Here is a 16,471-nt window from a genome sequence, read left to right as displayed (position 1 = left end):
GTCAGCGGCCGCTCCCTCCGCCAGGTGCTCCCTCGGCAGACCTGCGGGCTGTTCACCCACACCATCTTCTACGAGGAGTACCCCGGAGGGCCTCAGGAGCTGGACAAGAGCATCCGCGGCGGCGAGCTTTTCCTCACCATCCTGCTGAACCCAGTACGTACCCCGCCAGAGCTTTCCTCGGGCGGCGCCGTTTCACACGCGGCTTCGTGTGGTTTCCCTTCGCGGCCCTTTCGCGGGGACAGTGGGGAACCGGCAGCCCTCCCGAGGGAATTAGACCCCGCCTCCAAAAGGTTCAGTGCCCCGATGAGCTTGAACCAGGGGCGAGGCCCACTGGCTAGAAAGCCTGTGTTGACCAGACGATGCGACGTCACACCCCTGTGCTGGCCGCCAGTCTCCGACCGTAGTGAAGCCACGTGAGCAGGCTGCCCTCTGGCCGCAGTTAACGTCCCCAGCCGCCTTGGTGGCGCCTGCTTTGCCCGTAAGCGGAGTGGGCTCCAGGCTCAGATCTCGGGAGGCACAGCGACTCCATCTCTAGACATGCCCGCGGGGCGAGACGACACTGACCATGGGCAGCTGCGTGTCCTCCCCCCGTGACCCTATCGGAGGCCCGCGTGAAAACCTCCACTCATTTTATGTGCGATCGAAGGCAGAGACTTTCGCCTGCTCTTCTCTCTTCGTGTCCTTTCTGCTTTCGATGTGTTGCGGGTTATTTCCTGTGACGTGCGGTGCGTGCGGTGGTGTGGGGACCGTGCATTGGCCTGACTTTCTTCCCAGAAAGATCCCATTTCCGGTGTCTCAGAGACACCTGCTTCTCTGAGACACATCCCTCTTCAGGCCACGAAAACGTGACCCAGCTGTGCCCACTTTGTTTAACGTGAGAAATTGTCATGCTCGCAGAAAACCATCCACGCTTTAAACAAAGCCGCAGCTCGGTTGTCTGTGGGGAAGCTCCAGGTACATTTAAAATGAGTGATTTGAGTAATTTATATATGGTGTTTTAAATATCTGAAGACGTTAAATCAAAACCCGCATTGCGTAAGGACGAAAACCTGTAACTTAGATCGGAGGGGCCAGGAGTCGGGGTGAAATGCTTTATCCGAGGGTGAGTGACCAACACCATGCCTCTCACAGGACAGAGGTGTTCACGACACAAGGGACAGTCTGCGGTGCTGGGCGGCCCTGTGCCGCGGCACAGCTTGGCCGTCTGCAGCCGGAAGCCGCTTCTCAGAACCTGCTGGCTCACCTGTGTGCCCAGACCATGTCCCGGGTCCCTACCACACATGTCCGGGGTGCCCCAGGGTTTTCTCTGTGATTCGGACTTGTTGACGCTTAACAGGTGTCAAAAACGTTCTACAGCTATGTGTCGGAAATCGGGGTGGCACGTGGCTGTGAAGGACGCGAGGGCGCGTGCTCCTCAGCCACCCCACCCCTTGCTAACTGAGGGTTTGGGGTCTGTAGAGGCAGGGGGCCCATGTGCATTGTGGGGCCACACTCCCGACCCCGAACGTGCTCTGGTCCCCCGCCTCGGGGACACTGGTGGCCCCCACCGACACCTCGTGCCTCCAGGTCTGGCGGCCACCACTGGTGACCACCTGGAGGCTGGTCTGGCCGCTTGGTCGTTACAGAGATGGATTGTTAACTCTGTTTTTAAAATTTTGAATTCAGTACCCCTTCTAAAGCATCATTCAGAGGCTCACGACGGTCCTTTGTGCAAGATGGAAGATTATTTGGCGATTCTGCCTTTAACACTTGTGAACTAATAGAACACCACCACTGGAAACCTCACCTGCAAAGCTTGTCACTGCCACATAGGTTTATTTGAAATGCAGGTGGGACAGGGCAGAGTTCAGGAAGCTTCCCTTATCCAGTCACAAACTGTGCTTTCTCGCTGTGCGTTGACGGCAGGCTCAGAACAGGCCACATGAGCCGAGGGGAGAGACCGCGGCAGGCACAGCAGAAAGAGCCACGCCAGGGACCGTCCACGGCGTGGACCGCACGGGGCCCCCGGAGTCCGGCAGCAGAACGCCTGGGCTGGGCAACGAGTGTCCCCAAAGATATGATGCCAAGAAGCAACGCCACTCAGAACACAGATGGCCACGGCGGCCAGGGGGGCGCCGCTCAGCACCCTGGGGAGAAGGGAGCAGGCAGCACCTGGTGGGCTCAGCCAGGACGGGGCTCCGCCTAGAGCTTCGTGGCAGAAGCCTCCGGCGTGTTAGTCAGGGCTCCCCAGAGAACCAGTCAGGTGGGGACAGGGCGAGCGTGTCATCGGGAATGGGCTCATGTGATCGTGGAGGCGGCCGGCTCTCAAGGTCTGTCGGCACACCGGGGCCCGGGAGGCCGTGGTGTCGTCCCCGTGCGGGTCCCCGGGTCCCAGGAGGCCATGACATCATCCTCATGCGGGTATCAGCCCAGGACCCAGGAGGTCGTGGTGTCGTCCCCATGCGGGTCCCCGGGGCTCAGGAGGCCATGGCATCGTCCTCATGCGGGTGTCAGGCCAGGGCCCAGGAGGTCGTGGTGTCGTCCCCGTACAGGTCCCCAGGCCAGGGCCCAGGCTGTGGTGTCGTCTCCGTGAGGGTCCCTGGGCTGACACCCAGCAGGCAGATGGTACGGTCCCAGTCCAGGGGCTGGCAGGCCGAGTCCTGGGAAGACCTCGTGTTTCCGTTCAGGCTCGAAGGCGGGAAAGGACAAGGTCCCGCTCTGGGGCAGCAGGCGGAGGTCCCTGCTCTCACTGAGGGTCGGCGTCTTGTTCCCTGCGGGCTGACCATCGGGTGGGCAAGGGCTGTGCACGTCTCGGCTGACCGCTCCATTGATGGCATCACGCCGCTCACCCTCACGGACTCGCTCAGAATAACGCCTGAGCAGTGCCTGGGCGCCCTGCCACCCGGTCAGAGGGAATCGGCCGTCACACCAGATGAGCCGCTCGATGTGGGGAGCAGGCTGGACGTGGGTGCGGCCAGTGGGCCGCAGGAGGAGGGGGCAGAGCGAGGGGAGATGCAGCCGACATGGGTTTCCGGTGCACGTGTCCTCGCCCGGCGGAGGCAGCGTGAGCGCTGGGCTGTGACCACCTGTCTTGCCGACGTGGGACACAGGTGTTGGGCGGCTTGATTAACGACAGTTTCACATCAGACGGTCCCAGTGAACCTCGCACGGAACGAGCCTGCAGGACTGGGGTGAGGAGAAAACAGAACAAATAGCGTGACACCCAGCCCACTCCTCCGGCCCATTCTTCCCCAGCTGTCACTTAAATCTTCATCAGAGCAAAGAGCGTCTGTCCCCTTAGGAGTGATGGAAGGATCTGTAAGTTCACTGCCCCTTCGGTATGTTATCGATAGGAGCTGATTAACATGCACATGCGAAAGGATATTTGTATTCTAACAGACCCAGCTCCCAAAGGTGAGGTCTGTGACGTCATCACTTTAGGGACCAAAGTTTCTTGGGGCGACACGTTTGTAGTAGGAATCAGCATCCCTGAGATCATCCAGCCAGGTGACCGTGCTGTCTACCTGCTGTCCCATCAGACCAAGAGGCAGGGAAAGTGACGCCTGTGAGGACTCGCACAAGGGGAGTGGCTTAAACGCTCTGGGGTAAGGGCCAGACTGGCTTCTGTTTTCATGAACGATCTACATTTTCGCGTCACAGAAGTACAGGGGATGTCTGTCGCGTGGCGATCCTTGCATGAGGCTGTGATGATCTCTGGGTTTCCGTCCTCAGTGTTGGGCTTAGTGTTGATGGATAGACAGAGGAGGTTACAGACGGCATGGCACAAAGCGGGCGGTGGCGGTCCAGGCCCCAGGTGACAGTGAGAATATCCAGCGGCTCTTAGCCCACTGGAACGATAGACCCGATCTAGTGAGAAGATATTTAGCGGGGAATAATGGAAGCCCCACAATCGCTTCCGGAGAAAAGAGTAGTATAGTTTCAGCGTCAAATGAGGATAAATGTGCTGTGTTTAGGTGAAATCTGCCGGGGAATCGTGCGGGCCGCTTCGTGAGATGCCGCCCTTCTCACGGGACGTGCGCGGACAGAAATCTCGCGGGAATGTGGGGTCTCGATAGCCGATGCTATTTTAACACCGCATCTGACGCTCAGAGCGCGCGGACAGAAATCTCGCGGGAGTGTGGAGTCTCGATAGCCGACGCTATTTTAACCGCATCTGGCGCTCAGAACCTGTGATTCTCTTCCGATCCCCAGTCAGACCCGGGGCGCATCTCTCTCACTGTGAAACATAAAAAAATAAATAAGCGAAATTTAATGATAAATCTCGCCACCCAGCACAGTCCACGTGGCTTTACTCTCTGATTGTGAGCCCAGAAGGAAGGAGGAAGGGGCGACTTCACACGTCCAAGAACAGAAGAAGGAAATGAAGTGGGAGGAGAGTCCGTGGTGGGTGTACGGAGGGAAGCAAAGGGCCAAATGAAGGTCCGCCGGCAGGTTTCCCAGAACCGTGCCAAATTCTCGGTAGTTTCTGGGTTCACCCGTATGTAAGTGTCCGCCGAGGCTAGTGAAGTCTGTGGGGGGAGGGTGTCCTGGAACGTCCCTCTCCAGAGCCCCGGAAACCTGGTTCGGCAGCGTCCCAGCTCCTCGGCGGTCCGTCTGCCCAGCGGAAGGGGCGGGTCGAGGAGGCCGGAGGACTCCACGTTGTGTTCTGCTCTGTAAGGCCCACGACCCTGCCCCACAGCCCGAGGCGTGAGCCCGGCCGAGACCGGCTTCTGGGGGCTCACGTCGCTCTGGAGCAGACCTGTGGCCTTCTGTGCTCAGAAGCATCCGATCTGTGTTCTTCATACGTTTTCAGGGTTTTTTTTTAATTTTAATTTTGAATCGAGCCGGTGTCCTATGTTCGGAGTTGTCCACTTTAAGATATCATTATTTTCTAATCTGCCCTGAGACAGAAAATGCAAACTGGTGGATATTTCTACCTCTTGACTCACACGTGAACTGCAACCGTCATGTATTTGATCTTTTGATGAGGCGAATTACAGGAATGGGGTTTCTTGATTTCCTTAGGTACCAACTTATTTTGCCCAAATGAATCACACAATTGAAAAGTAAGTGATGGGAGAGCCGTCTGAATGACAGCTCGAAAGCAGAGCTGGGCGCGCGTGCACTTAGCATGCAGATGGCTTCCTGCCGTCTCTCTCAGGTTCTGTCACGACCTCTTCCCATCCTGATATTTCCCTGCATCCTCCACACCGCCAGATACCAGCGTTCATTTCCCCGGTGCCAAATCCTTCCTGCACTTTCAACATAATCTCTGTTCAGACAGGAAGAAATATAATTTAATCATGTATGAGGTGAAGCAGCTTATGCCAGGTAACCCACTATCATTCAAGCCGAGACACTACCCCATAAAATATGCAGCAGCTGACGGCCGCGAGGAAGGCTGGAGGCTTTGCAGACGCTGTCACCAGTGACAGTAAAAGCTTAAAATGAATGTGCCCGACTGGATGTCGTTTTTTTCTCAAGTCATTTTAATTTTCTGCTACACGAAGAACAATATGAAGATAGAATTTTCTAAGTCTTCTTGCCAGATACATTGAAAGATGCTTAGATTCTAGAAGCTTTAGAACAGCCACCCCGGGTCCAGGAAATCCCGTGCATGTTCCCGAGTTCCCAGAGGTGCCCAGACCCGCCCCCCTCCCTGTCCTGCGAGCCAGTCGCAAATTCAGATGAACAAAAACTGCGTCCCGGGGGAAGGGTGCACTGGGAATCCACAGTGGAGTACAGCAGAGGTGCGGCGATGCACTTGCGGCCAGCAACCCGTCTGCTGGCCCGGAACGAGCCTCCCTGTGTCCCGTGCGGATCAGGGCTGGCTCTGCAGGGCTGTGCGGCCAGGAGGAGCTCGGCCGCCAGGAACCTGGCCCGAACCGTGAGTCCTTCCACAGGATACAGCGACACAGACCAGGCCCTGCGAGGGGGCACACGGAAACGCGGCCTGTGCAGCCCAGCAAGACGCAGCGCAGGAGGCCTCCGCGGCTGCTCGGAGCCAGTGACAAAGGACGGCTGCCGACGGGTCCCAAGGCCCCGAGTCTCCTGCGACGACTGATTTCCTGTAAACGCCATGCCTCGTAGGGAGGTGTCACCCTCGCGTAACATCCCGTTAGAGCAAGGCCGCTATGCAGTCCACCAAAATGGAATTCTTTATAAAACGATATGTTAATATTTCTAACTCGGGATCGTGGGAAGTTTGTGTGTGTGTTCCCACAGTGTTTATTTTTTTAAAAACAAGTAAATACCTGCTTGTTCTCCCAGAGCGAAGTCTACCTCTTCCCGGATCAGAGATCGGGGTGCCGTTAGCGTTCTGGGGACCTCGGGCTCAGAGCCCGGGAGGACGGGCTCCCGCGGAGTGTAGATTGTGGCAAATTGCATTTCCGGTCACCGAAAGGCCATGGCCACCTGTTCCCCACCCCCCCTCACCCGCTTTTTAAAAATTGTTTTTCTAACTAAAGCTTTGCGAGACCGACCTTTACGAAAGCACATGGGTCACCAGTCGCCAGCGCCTCACACGGGCACGGGGCCCTCGTGAGTCCGGGGCGGCTCAGGTGCGTGGCCTCCCCATGTGGGGCACTGGGGCAGTCAGCCCACAGACGCGGAGGGCGTGGGCTTCCCCCACGCTCGGGGTCACGCGGGATTTTCCCACAGCAGGACTGCTGAGAACTCAGCGGTTCAGCGTGCAGCGTGTCCCCTCGTCAGATGCGAGGAAGATGCCGTTATCCCGCAGACGTGCATCTTCCTAACGCGGCGGCCGCTCCCCGTCCTGCTGGTGCACAAATTACATCCCTGTGTATTTCTAGACCACGAGCAAATCATAAAATTGCATTGTGTTGTTTTTTTTTTCTTTCAATTTCCTTCCTGTAGAAAAATAAGTGAAAGCAGCCGTATTTTATTGAGGAAGTCTATTTCGTCCAGCGTAACGGGATAATTTAGTTTTCCCAACGCATGTTTCGAGGGCGGCGGAATAACTCTTTAGCATGAATAAATTTTCAACAGCAGAACATACAGCCTCCTGCTTTTGTGGATGTTAGGCAATAGATAAACCTTTTTTTTTTGAAGTAGTGATATATAAATGTCATGTGCGTAATGCTTTGACACGGAGGGGCAGTTTTGAAGCAAAATCAGTGAATTCACGGTAATAACAAAGAAACTCGGTGTCCGTGTGACATGGGCTGGTGGGACGGTGGGCAAGCAGGCGCGTTTCACGAGTGCCCGGGTTCAAACTAAACGCATGTTTTCTCCGTGTGTGTCTGACCCAGTCAGAGAGTTCAGAATTCTTGACTTTGTTATCTCTTCGGCAAATTATCTAACACCTAAACACCTCAATATGTTTTGTTTTGTTTTGTTCTTCCTTAACACTGATGCTGCTTTTAATTTTAACGTACAGCGAAATAGAGCATTTGAGGTCATTTTACTTTATTTCATTTTTTCATTCCTACCTCATCTCCCCTTGGCCCTGCCTCAGAGTCGGATACTGTAAAAATAAAAATTTGAACTCTTTTTGAAAACAGGTTGATGTTTTTGTATTATTGTATCTCAGGAGACCAAATTATTTTGTCTCGGTTTTTCCTTTAGTGGCTTATGTGCTAATATGATCGTATTTATGTAAACACTTAATTTGCTGATATTCATTGAGGATTTTTTTTAAAGCCTTATAATCTCCATCCATATTGTCTTATCAATAGGTGTCCAAAAGGATTCTGTCACTAAAGGCAGCTCGAGCTAATATTTGTTTGTTAAATTGTTCTTTGAGACTTATCTAATCAAGTGTAAAATGATTGCTGAAAATAATTGGAAACCTGGTGCCTCATTTATGATTCTGACGCCACCGTCTGCCGCTTGGCGGGCAAAACCTCACTGGGACATGGACCTAAGTCATTTCGTTTCTTCGCATTCTCGAGTTTTTCCGAGGAGACCTTCGTGCTGAGCTCCTTGTCACATGGGTGTGCTGTGTGCGTGTGTCTGCGTGAGTCCAGCTTGGTCAGGGAAGGCGTGAAGACGGCCACTGTGCCGAGCAGCTGGCGTGGGGACGAGCCAGCGCGGATGGCCGGGAGGGAGGCGGGGTGAGGCCGTGCAGGGCGCGATCCCGCCAGCGGGAAGCTGCGTCCCCGGTTATGGCAGGCAGGTGACCCTGGCGGGTTTAGGAGCTGCAGGTGGTGGGTTTACGGGGCCCCTGGTGTCCGAGCAGGCGAAGCAAAGGTCGTGCACGCTTTTGCACGGCAAGCAGACCGTCTGCTGCGGGGGTGAGGGGCGTGAGCGGGGGTGTCAGCGGGCGTGTGGTTGGCAGGGTTCACTGTCTGTGTCGCAGGGTCCGCGTGTGGCCCCCGTGCCTCCTCCCTCTGCTGCGAAGCCCGCTTCTGCCCCGCACCTGCTCCTCCGCACCTGGCCCTCCTGCCTGCGCGTCGGCTGTCACCGCCGTGCCACATGGGTGTGTGCTGCACACGCGCCCAGGCCCGGCTGTGTGGCCTCCAGGAGTTTGCCGTGCGCGCGTGGAAAGCCCAGCATCGTGACCCAGGCGTGTCACGGGGGCCATCACACTGTGTCGGAAGGAAAGGGACAGAGGAGAATGGGGGGCTGGGAGGGACGGGGAGGGGCAGAGCGGCAAGGAGGGGGGCACAGGAGCAGGGGGGGATGCAGAGCGAAGGCAGCGCGGCGCCGTCCCCTCCCCCTCGTGGGCGGCGGAAGGCGGCTGCTCCTCCTGTGGCCGAAACTCGGGAGACCTCGGTCCGTGGTTCCTAAACAGCAGAGAAACCGCCATGGGGTTCCCCAGGCTTCGGGGTTCCTCTGTCTTCAAAACGGGGAGAATGTCCACTCCCTCACTCCCGACACAGACAGTAGGACGCGCGCGGCCCAGAGCGAGCGCCTCGATTTCCCGGAGAAAACGGAAATGACTCGGATGCGACTCCTGTTCGGGAAAGTGGAAGCGTGTGCCGTCTTCATCTGTGCGTGGTTTGGGGGGCGCGAGCCGCCCTCACCCCGGGGCTTGCTCCCGGGCCGGACTGTGCGTGACCATTTCTCCCAAAACACGCACGTCCTGGGAGAGACATCGGCGTCACGGAGCTTTTCGCTTCCGCGCGTGGCCGTTGCTTCTGAACCTGCTCCTGGTTGTACCACGTCGCTTTCCGAGCCGCCTTTGAATGGGAAAATTCCTGTCGCTACCTTATTCCCGTGAAGCGGATCGAGCCACCGGCCACGGCTCGAAGGAGCCTCTGTTGTCTGGCAGGCGAGCTCCTCCCCCGTGTCGTCCATCTCGGTGTCGTCGTTCCTGCCGCTGCTGATAGGGCCGTTTCTACCCTTCTTTATTTTGGTGAGGGGGGGAGGTTTGCTGGGAACGGGGGGTCCGGGCCTTGTTCACGCTTCACAGTCAACCCCGGCTGCTGTGGGAGTTTTGCTCGAATGACGAATAAGCAGAATCGGAGCGATCTCTGTGTTTCACCCATAAACATTAACGTCGCGAACGATGGAAGGACATGCCAACTGTCGCGTGATTGCAGACACTTCAGATGAATGTGCCGGACTTAACAGAAATTTTAAAACCCTGACTCCGCGTGCTAAGCAGGAGACTGGGCTGGGTTTCGCTGCCTGTCACAGCGGGGTAGGGAGTGGCCGTCGCAGCCACCACCGCCGACCACACAGGTCTGTCCCCGTCACACTGCACGGCACAGTCGGTGCTCAGGGGCCTCTGCGAGAACGTCAGCCAAACCAGAGACGGCGAGAGCTTTGGAGGTGAGGGACTGTCAGGTTCCCGTAAGCGGAAGGGTGGCGGCGAATGCCAGCCTCCCTCGGCCCGGCGGGGAACCACTGGGCACAGAAAAGACTGCGGGCACGAAGCGTTTCCCCGACTCACAGGTGTCGTTTCTAACACGATTTAAGGGACGCGCTAATGCCGTTCAACGTATCAAGTGTGAGCAGCAGACGCTGGCTCCTTCCCGAGGCTGTTATTACAGCCACTTAAATTCTCTTCCACACGCAGGTTCACGTGCAGATGAGGCGTGAATAAAACATGTGACTTGACAATTGCCACCCCCCTGCAGTTTCTCCTCCGAAGTCCGTTCTGTGATTCACTCAGACCAGCTCACGCCATCAGGCCTGCGTGGCGGAGCCGGCTACGCGGCCGAGATGCCGCGCTCATGCACGCGCAGAGCTGGCAGTCACAAGCTCTTCAGAGAAATAAAAAACATACACACATCACGTCACCCCACATCGGAGGCGACTTGTGTCCTGCCTTTTGCTGAATGCATCTTGGAAATCGCATGTGCTTTCTCGTATAGTGATTCTTCAATCTTTACTGACTTAGATTTTGAAAAAGCCCATCGATCCGCAAGCAGAGGGAGAATGAGCCAGGCCCGGCCGTCACCGGCTCCCTCGCTGTGGTCCCGGGAGTGACTTTCTAGAGGGCGGCAGGCCCCAAGTCACGTCGGGAGGCGTCGTCATCTGAGCTTCCGGAATGCGCTCCAGTTAGTGCTCTCTGCTCCCCATTTCCACAGCGAGCCTGCCACACGCTGCTCCATCGTCTCTGCCCCAGAGAGCGGTGACCTTTCTGCCCGCCAAGAACCCGCTGTCCCTAGTGCAGTCAGGATGTCACTGTGAGATGAGAGGCCAGGCCAGGGGCCAGGCCATCTCTGGGCCCCCAAGGGCTCCTCACTCAGCCTTGGAGCAGCACCCAGCCCGGGCCGCGCCCTGGCCCGCCGCCTTCTCTGCAGCCCCGAGGCCTCTGCCGTCCCCCATGACGCTGCGGCGTGCCACCCGCATGCCCGCACAGGCCTTCCAGCACCCACGGTCGCTGGCCCTCGAGGCTTCTGTGACGCTGTCCCTCGCAAGCCCGATTCCTTCTGCCTCTCGCGGGTCAGGTCAGAACTCGCCCCTCAGAAGGCGGCTGCACGCCTTTACCCTGTCACTCACTGTCACACGTCCGTCTGAGTTTTTCTCGGCATCTAGCGCTCTCCGAACCTTTCCTGTTGACTTGTGTGTCCCCCACCCGTGTCCCTTCCTTCCCTGATGCCAGCCCCACCCTCTCGCCACCGAGGAGGCAGCAGATAAGGAGGGAGAGCGAGCGGGGGCTGGGTGGTGGCTGGGGAGGCCTCCGCCGTGACCAGCAGGCGGCAGCGAGGGATCCGCAGACCGTGGACTCTGGTGGGACAGGGCGGCCGGCAGTGGACCACGCAGGACCTTGTACTTACGCACACGCAACGTGAGCCGTCGGCAAGTTCAAAGAGGGGTCTGAGGCAGACGGCCTGTGCTTCGAAGGAAACGGTCCGACGCAGCACGGAGAAGAGCCGGCGGTCAGCCGGGCGGCGAGAGGCGCCGAGCGCACTGTGAAGCGGACACGCATGTGGCCAGCAGCGCCCGCGCAGGCAGTGACGGGGGCCAGCTGCGGTGTGCATCCTCCCTGGCGTGAGCCGTGGCCAGGAGAGGTCAGCGACGGCCCACGTGGCTCAGCTTGCAGCAGCCGATGGGCGAAGCAGCCACTAGGACGGGGTCGGGGGGACAGCGGCGAGCCTGGGGACAGGGCTGTCGCGGGGGCACTTGCTGATGAGTTGATTCTGAGACAGACCACTGTCTGCAGTTCAGCTCTGACGCTGAGACACAGAGGCATCGTGGTGACACGTAAAGTCAAGGGACAGAGAGAAAGGTTAGGTGCCATAAGACGCAGAAGTTATCCCCATATTTAGATATATTACCCACACGCTGCTCCTGGTTAGTAATTGCAAAAAAATCTTTTCATTTTCTCCAGGGCAAAGAACAAGGCAGTCCGTGTGCGCCCACAAAGCCTGCCCCATGACTGAGCATCGTAACAGTGAACTAGGATGACATTTTAGGGCCCCCATCTTTCCTCTAATGGAAAGGGTCATTTCCTGGAATGGCAGATCCGAGGCGCTGAGGACAGGGGCAGTTGAGGCGGGAGTCCCACGTTTGCTCACGCACCCCGGTTTGTGCCCCGTGGGGTACATTTCATTTCCCCCATCCCTCCGCCAAGCTTTCGAGTGGGCGTGAAGGAACGTGCTCTGAGGCACAGAAGGGGACTGGAGCCGGGACTCGGCCCCACGGCCGGGTCCCTGCAGCGTCCTCCAGGTCTCGCCACTTCTCTCTTGCTCTCTTGCCACTTTGGAAGATAGAGAACCAGCTCATAAATGTCTATCAGACAAAGTATCTAATGAACATGGCTCCCAATATAGTCAGAGAGCGGTCTGCCCTGAGCCAGTGCCCGAGGCCGGCCAGGAGGAGCTCTCTGCAAAGCCAGACTGTTCAAGTCAGAACATCAAAACGTCAACTGGAATCTCCATTTCGAATGAGGTATTAGCAGCTCTCCTGGCATTTCAACACCGCATCTTGCCGCTCATCTCAATAAGCTTTTAATCTCATCCTAATGCATAAAATTGTCTTAACTAATGAGTAAGGATTTGCCCAAGGAAATTGGTAATATCTTAATGTATAAGTGCTTGAATGACCATGGAATTCATCTAAATTAGAAATGTAGATTAATTAGACATTGGAAATTTGGCTGAGGTGTTTCAAGCCTCTCACCCCGATGCCACGTCAGCCCCGATGTAACGAGCCGCCTGACAACCTCTCCGTCCTCAGTAAGCCTCACTCATCATCACCATCACGATTATGGGCGAAGATTACATTTTCATTATCACGGCTGTTGTTTACTTACCATGGATACCCCTAAGTAGGCAGGGGCTGAAAATAATAACAAATATATAAATTTGATAAGTGAATTTTGCAAATAATTATAAATATATAAATATTCTTCAATTATAGGGTTTGAGTCACATTGACACACCGTTTTGATCAGGATATTGGAAGAGGAGATAATATTGCAATAAATCGAAGAAGAATTGATCTTTTCCAAGCTTCATATTTTGTAACATATTTTTCATTAATTTTTTCCTTGTCCCGCATGACACGCGCCTCTGCCCTAGGCCCGTGCACCTCAGTCCCCCACGTACCTCCCTGGCCCGGCCCTTCCCCTCCGCACGCTGATAACTGCCGAGCCACCCCCAGCGGGCACAGACGTCCCACTGAGGCCCCGTCCCCACAGATGAAAAACCCTTTAACCTCGTCCCTGTACTTTATAAGTCCCTGTACTTATAAATAAATTCGCTAAGTAAAGTAGAGCTTTTTTGAGAACTTCTCTATGTACCAGACATGGGAACGTCTGGCCTCGCACGTACTGACTTAATCGCATCTTCACGCCGAGGCCGAGAGGTGGGTGCTGTCGCCGGCCTTGATTTATTGACTTTTGCTAGACAGAGATGCCGAGCGCAGCGGGCTGCAGCCATGCGCGGAGGTTGGACGCTCCACGGAGGTTGCAGCGGGTCACAGGTGAGCCCCAGAGGGAGGCCGTGCTCCCACTCTGGCCGGATGTGGCTCCTCCAAGACGCAGCGACGTCGAAGACAAGCATAGGGCGCCCGATCAGAGCCACCGGGTAAAACAGCAAAGACGCACGTTTGGTGCCTCTGCTTCACGTCCCCGGGTCTCCAGCCTGGGGGAGCAGGCCGGGGTGCAGTGCACCTCGCTTCTCAGCCAGCCCCAGCCGGGGTCGCGTCCAAGTGCTTCTGCTCATTCTGCCGTACTCCCGTGAGCCGGAGCTGGCCTGCACGTCTGTGCTGTAAAATTAAGACGCAGATGCAGAGAAAATACAATCATGAATCACCAAGGAACACAGAGTTATTACTTTTACTTATCGAAAACCAAATTTTTATAAAATATGCAAAGATTCCGGTCTTGACAAACAGGCTTAATTGTGAAAATAAATGGATATAATTCTTCGGAGGGGCTGAAAGGATATGTGTGTGTGTGTGTGTGTGTATTTCACAAAGTCAGAAGACCTAAAATAAGATAAAATGATTTTACTATGTTTTCATAAATACGGGAAAACGTAACAATTAAGTCTTTTCTGTACCTTGAGCTTGTGTTTGCATGTGACACGGGTAGAGTTAGGGGACAGAGTGAGTTAACCGCACCCGTTTGTCACAGGATGGAAGTTGGCAGGTTATGTTTACAGTGACAGGTGTGTTACTAAAGAATGCCGTGGAAAAATCTCCCCAGACACCTCCGTTCATAAGAAACGCTGCTCGAGGGCAGACATAAAGGTCGGAGGGACTTTTATCATCCAAATCCAGATACAGGATTAAACCTGTTTCTTTCGAACTCGGGCTTTTCTGCGCCATCTTTCTTCTGACATACGATTCTGTGAGTCTCTCTCTCTTCATCCCTCCTTCATCCTCCTCCTGAGTCCAGAGTTCCTACTTTTCAGCCTCATATTTCATAGCTAATTACATTACTATTACGACTCATGGAAAGATGGATCCCAGGGTTCATAATTTTTCTTTTTCTAATTTCTCCTGTTTCGAACGCTGCCTTTTCCACCGTTCGCTCATTAACGCAGACCAGGAGCGTCCTGGCTCGAAAGCGCTTCATCAGAAGTCGCCTCGAGTGCGTCGGCTGACGGGAGAAACGGGGACAAATGACCACGCGTCAACCAGAGGGCCACTGACGAGAAACGCAGCTGCCTCCCGGCACGGACACGGGGTAACGCGTTACCGCGTCAGGAGCGAAGATCCAGGGGAAAATAATAGCTGATACCGAACTCTCCGACTCCCCGAAATAAATCTTTAACGTAACTAAGTGGAAAAGAACGGAACCGCGACGCACTGGCCGCCCTTCAGAATTAACTGGAAAATGGTCAACCCGAAAACGTGACATCCGCCAACCGACTGACCGAATACTGAGGCAGATTCATCCCACAGCTCGTTTCGCATAGTAGGACTCCGAGATGAGCGCTATCGTTTGCAAGCACTTTGAATCCTAAGTTATCTTGAGAAAGAAACAGGAGGAAATCAGCCGGACAGAGGAAAACAGAGAGAAAGTCAGGAAAACAAACAACATCTTTTTACGTCTCACTTTCACTGGTTCTTTGCCGTGTTTTATGACTTCGAAACACAGCATTCTTAATCTTAGGCAAAGTCCGATGAGACCCTTTATCTGCATTTATACAGACGCTCTGCTTAAAAGTCAGATTAAACCTCCTCTGCGAGAAGCCCATCAGGCGATAAGAAAGCCACATTAACGTGCGAGACACAGATTCGCTTCGTGCGCTACACGCTGGCTTCGAGAAGGGCAGTATGATCCGCGTGACTCTATGCTGGATGAGGAGCCCACCGAGCAAGCTTCACCCTCAGAAACTAGCGACGAAGTGACGATCGAGGGTGCATGATGCGGGACCCGCAGGCGGCGTCACCGACAGGGCGGAGGCGACTCGAAGCACCGCAGCCAGAGTCACAGGGGACAGGAAAGGACCAGCTCCCCCCAGGCAACCGTGTGTCGCTCAGGGCAGACGAAGAAAGCACGGACCTCAAACCAGCTGGCGCGGCCTGGTTTGGGGGGTTGGGGGTTCACTTGCTTGCCGTTCTCAGCCTGGCGGGATGGCACAGGTAGAACCGCTTCACGGGTGTGTCATTACGAAAGGGGACTGTGCCTTTCAGGTCTGTCCTAGTCTTCGGCGAGCTGTTAATGATACGATGGGCAAGGAGAAAAAGTCTCTAAATTGTTTGATTAGCTAAAAATTTGTCATACGTGTGTGGCGGACAGTAATTAGGAAAGGGAACATTAAGTAGAATGCCCGTCGTCTACTTGGAATTGTACATATTTAAAATTATTTCTATTAATATTTTATATTTGGTTCCTTTAAAATCATCAGCATAAATTACCAAAAGGGCACACGTTCTTTTTGTCCCAAATTTCAGAATTATCCAACGTAGTTAGTCCAAAAAAATTTTTTTTAAACATTTATCTATTTCCAGCACTTATGCGACAAAGCTGTTGAATAAATATTGTCAGTATTTAGGTACATACACATTTCTATTTTCTTCATATTTTTATGATCTTTAAACAATCTGGTACCACACGCATATAAAGTGACCGCATGTCACTGATACTAAAATTATCTTGTTAGATGAGATGATGAAGGAAAGGAATTGCAATAATCATTATTGTTCAATTATAGAGTAAATAAAATTCTATAAACTTTTCGTTTCTATACCTTGATTATCATCCTGGTGTTTCAGATTCCTTCATATTTTTGGTAATTATTAGGATGTTCCTCGTGAGAGAAAAAATACATGAGAAATCTGTGACAGGCATGACAGTAGAAACTTGGGCAGGAAGTGGGGACGGCTTCAGATCCCCAAGTACTGCTGTTACTCCAGGAGTACTCGAGAAACAAAGCCTTCAGTGCCTCGGGTATTTATTCTCTTACAGCAGAATTACGTTGTTTATTTATCACTTTGTCAGATTAAACACAAGATACTGGAATCCTAATGAATTTTTTGTTAGGCAGATTTGGCCCTTTTAGAAACGAGGAAGGGGAAACAGACCCGATTTCGGCATTCACAGCCCCGGCTTCCTGTCTCTCTGTGGCACACCCATTTCTACCTCTATGCCGCTGGCTGAGTGCGAAGGTCCAAACCCCGC

At 54.4% G+C, this 16,471-nt stretch overlaps 1 protein-coding gene across 1 annotated transcript in view; it reads left to right on the top strand.

The window, feature by feature from the left end:
- Positions 1–16,471, top strand: part of LOC120589351 (bifunctional heparan sulfate N-deacetylase/N-sulfotransferase 4-like) — a 145,919-nt gene that overhangs the window by 87,534 nt on the left and 41,914 nt on the right. The window contains exon 4 of the mRNA XM_039846914.1: positions 25–153. Within this exon, the coding sequence (XP_039702848.1) occupies positions 25–153 (129 nt within the window). The remainder of the gene's footprint in view (positions 1–24; positions 154–16,471) is intronic.

This window comes from Pteropus medius, unplaced genomic scaffold (genome assembly GCF_902729225.1).
Source record: "Pteropus medius unplaced genomic scaffold, Ma_sr-lr_union100, whole genome shotgun sequence".
Classification (NCBI taxonomy): domain Eukaryota; kingdom Metazoa; phylum Chordata; class Mammalia; order Chiroptera; family Pteropodidae; genus Pteropus; species Pteropus medius.
Note: the sequence above shows the minus strand (reverse complement) of the source record. Positions and strands in the feature narration are given on the sequence as shown.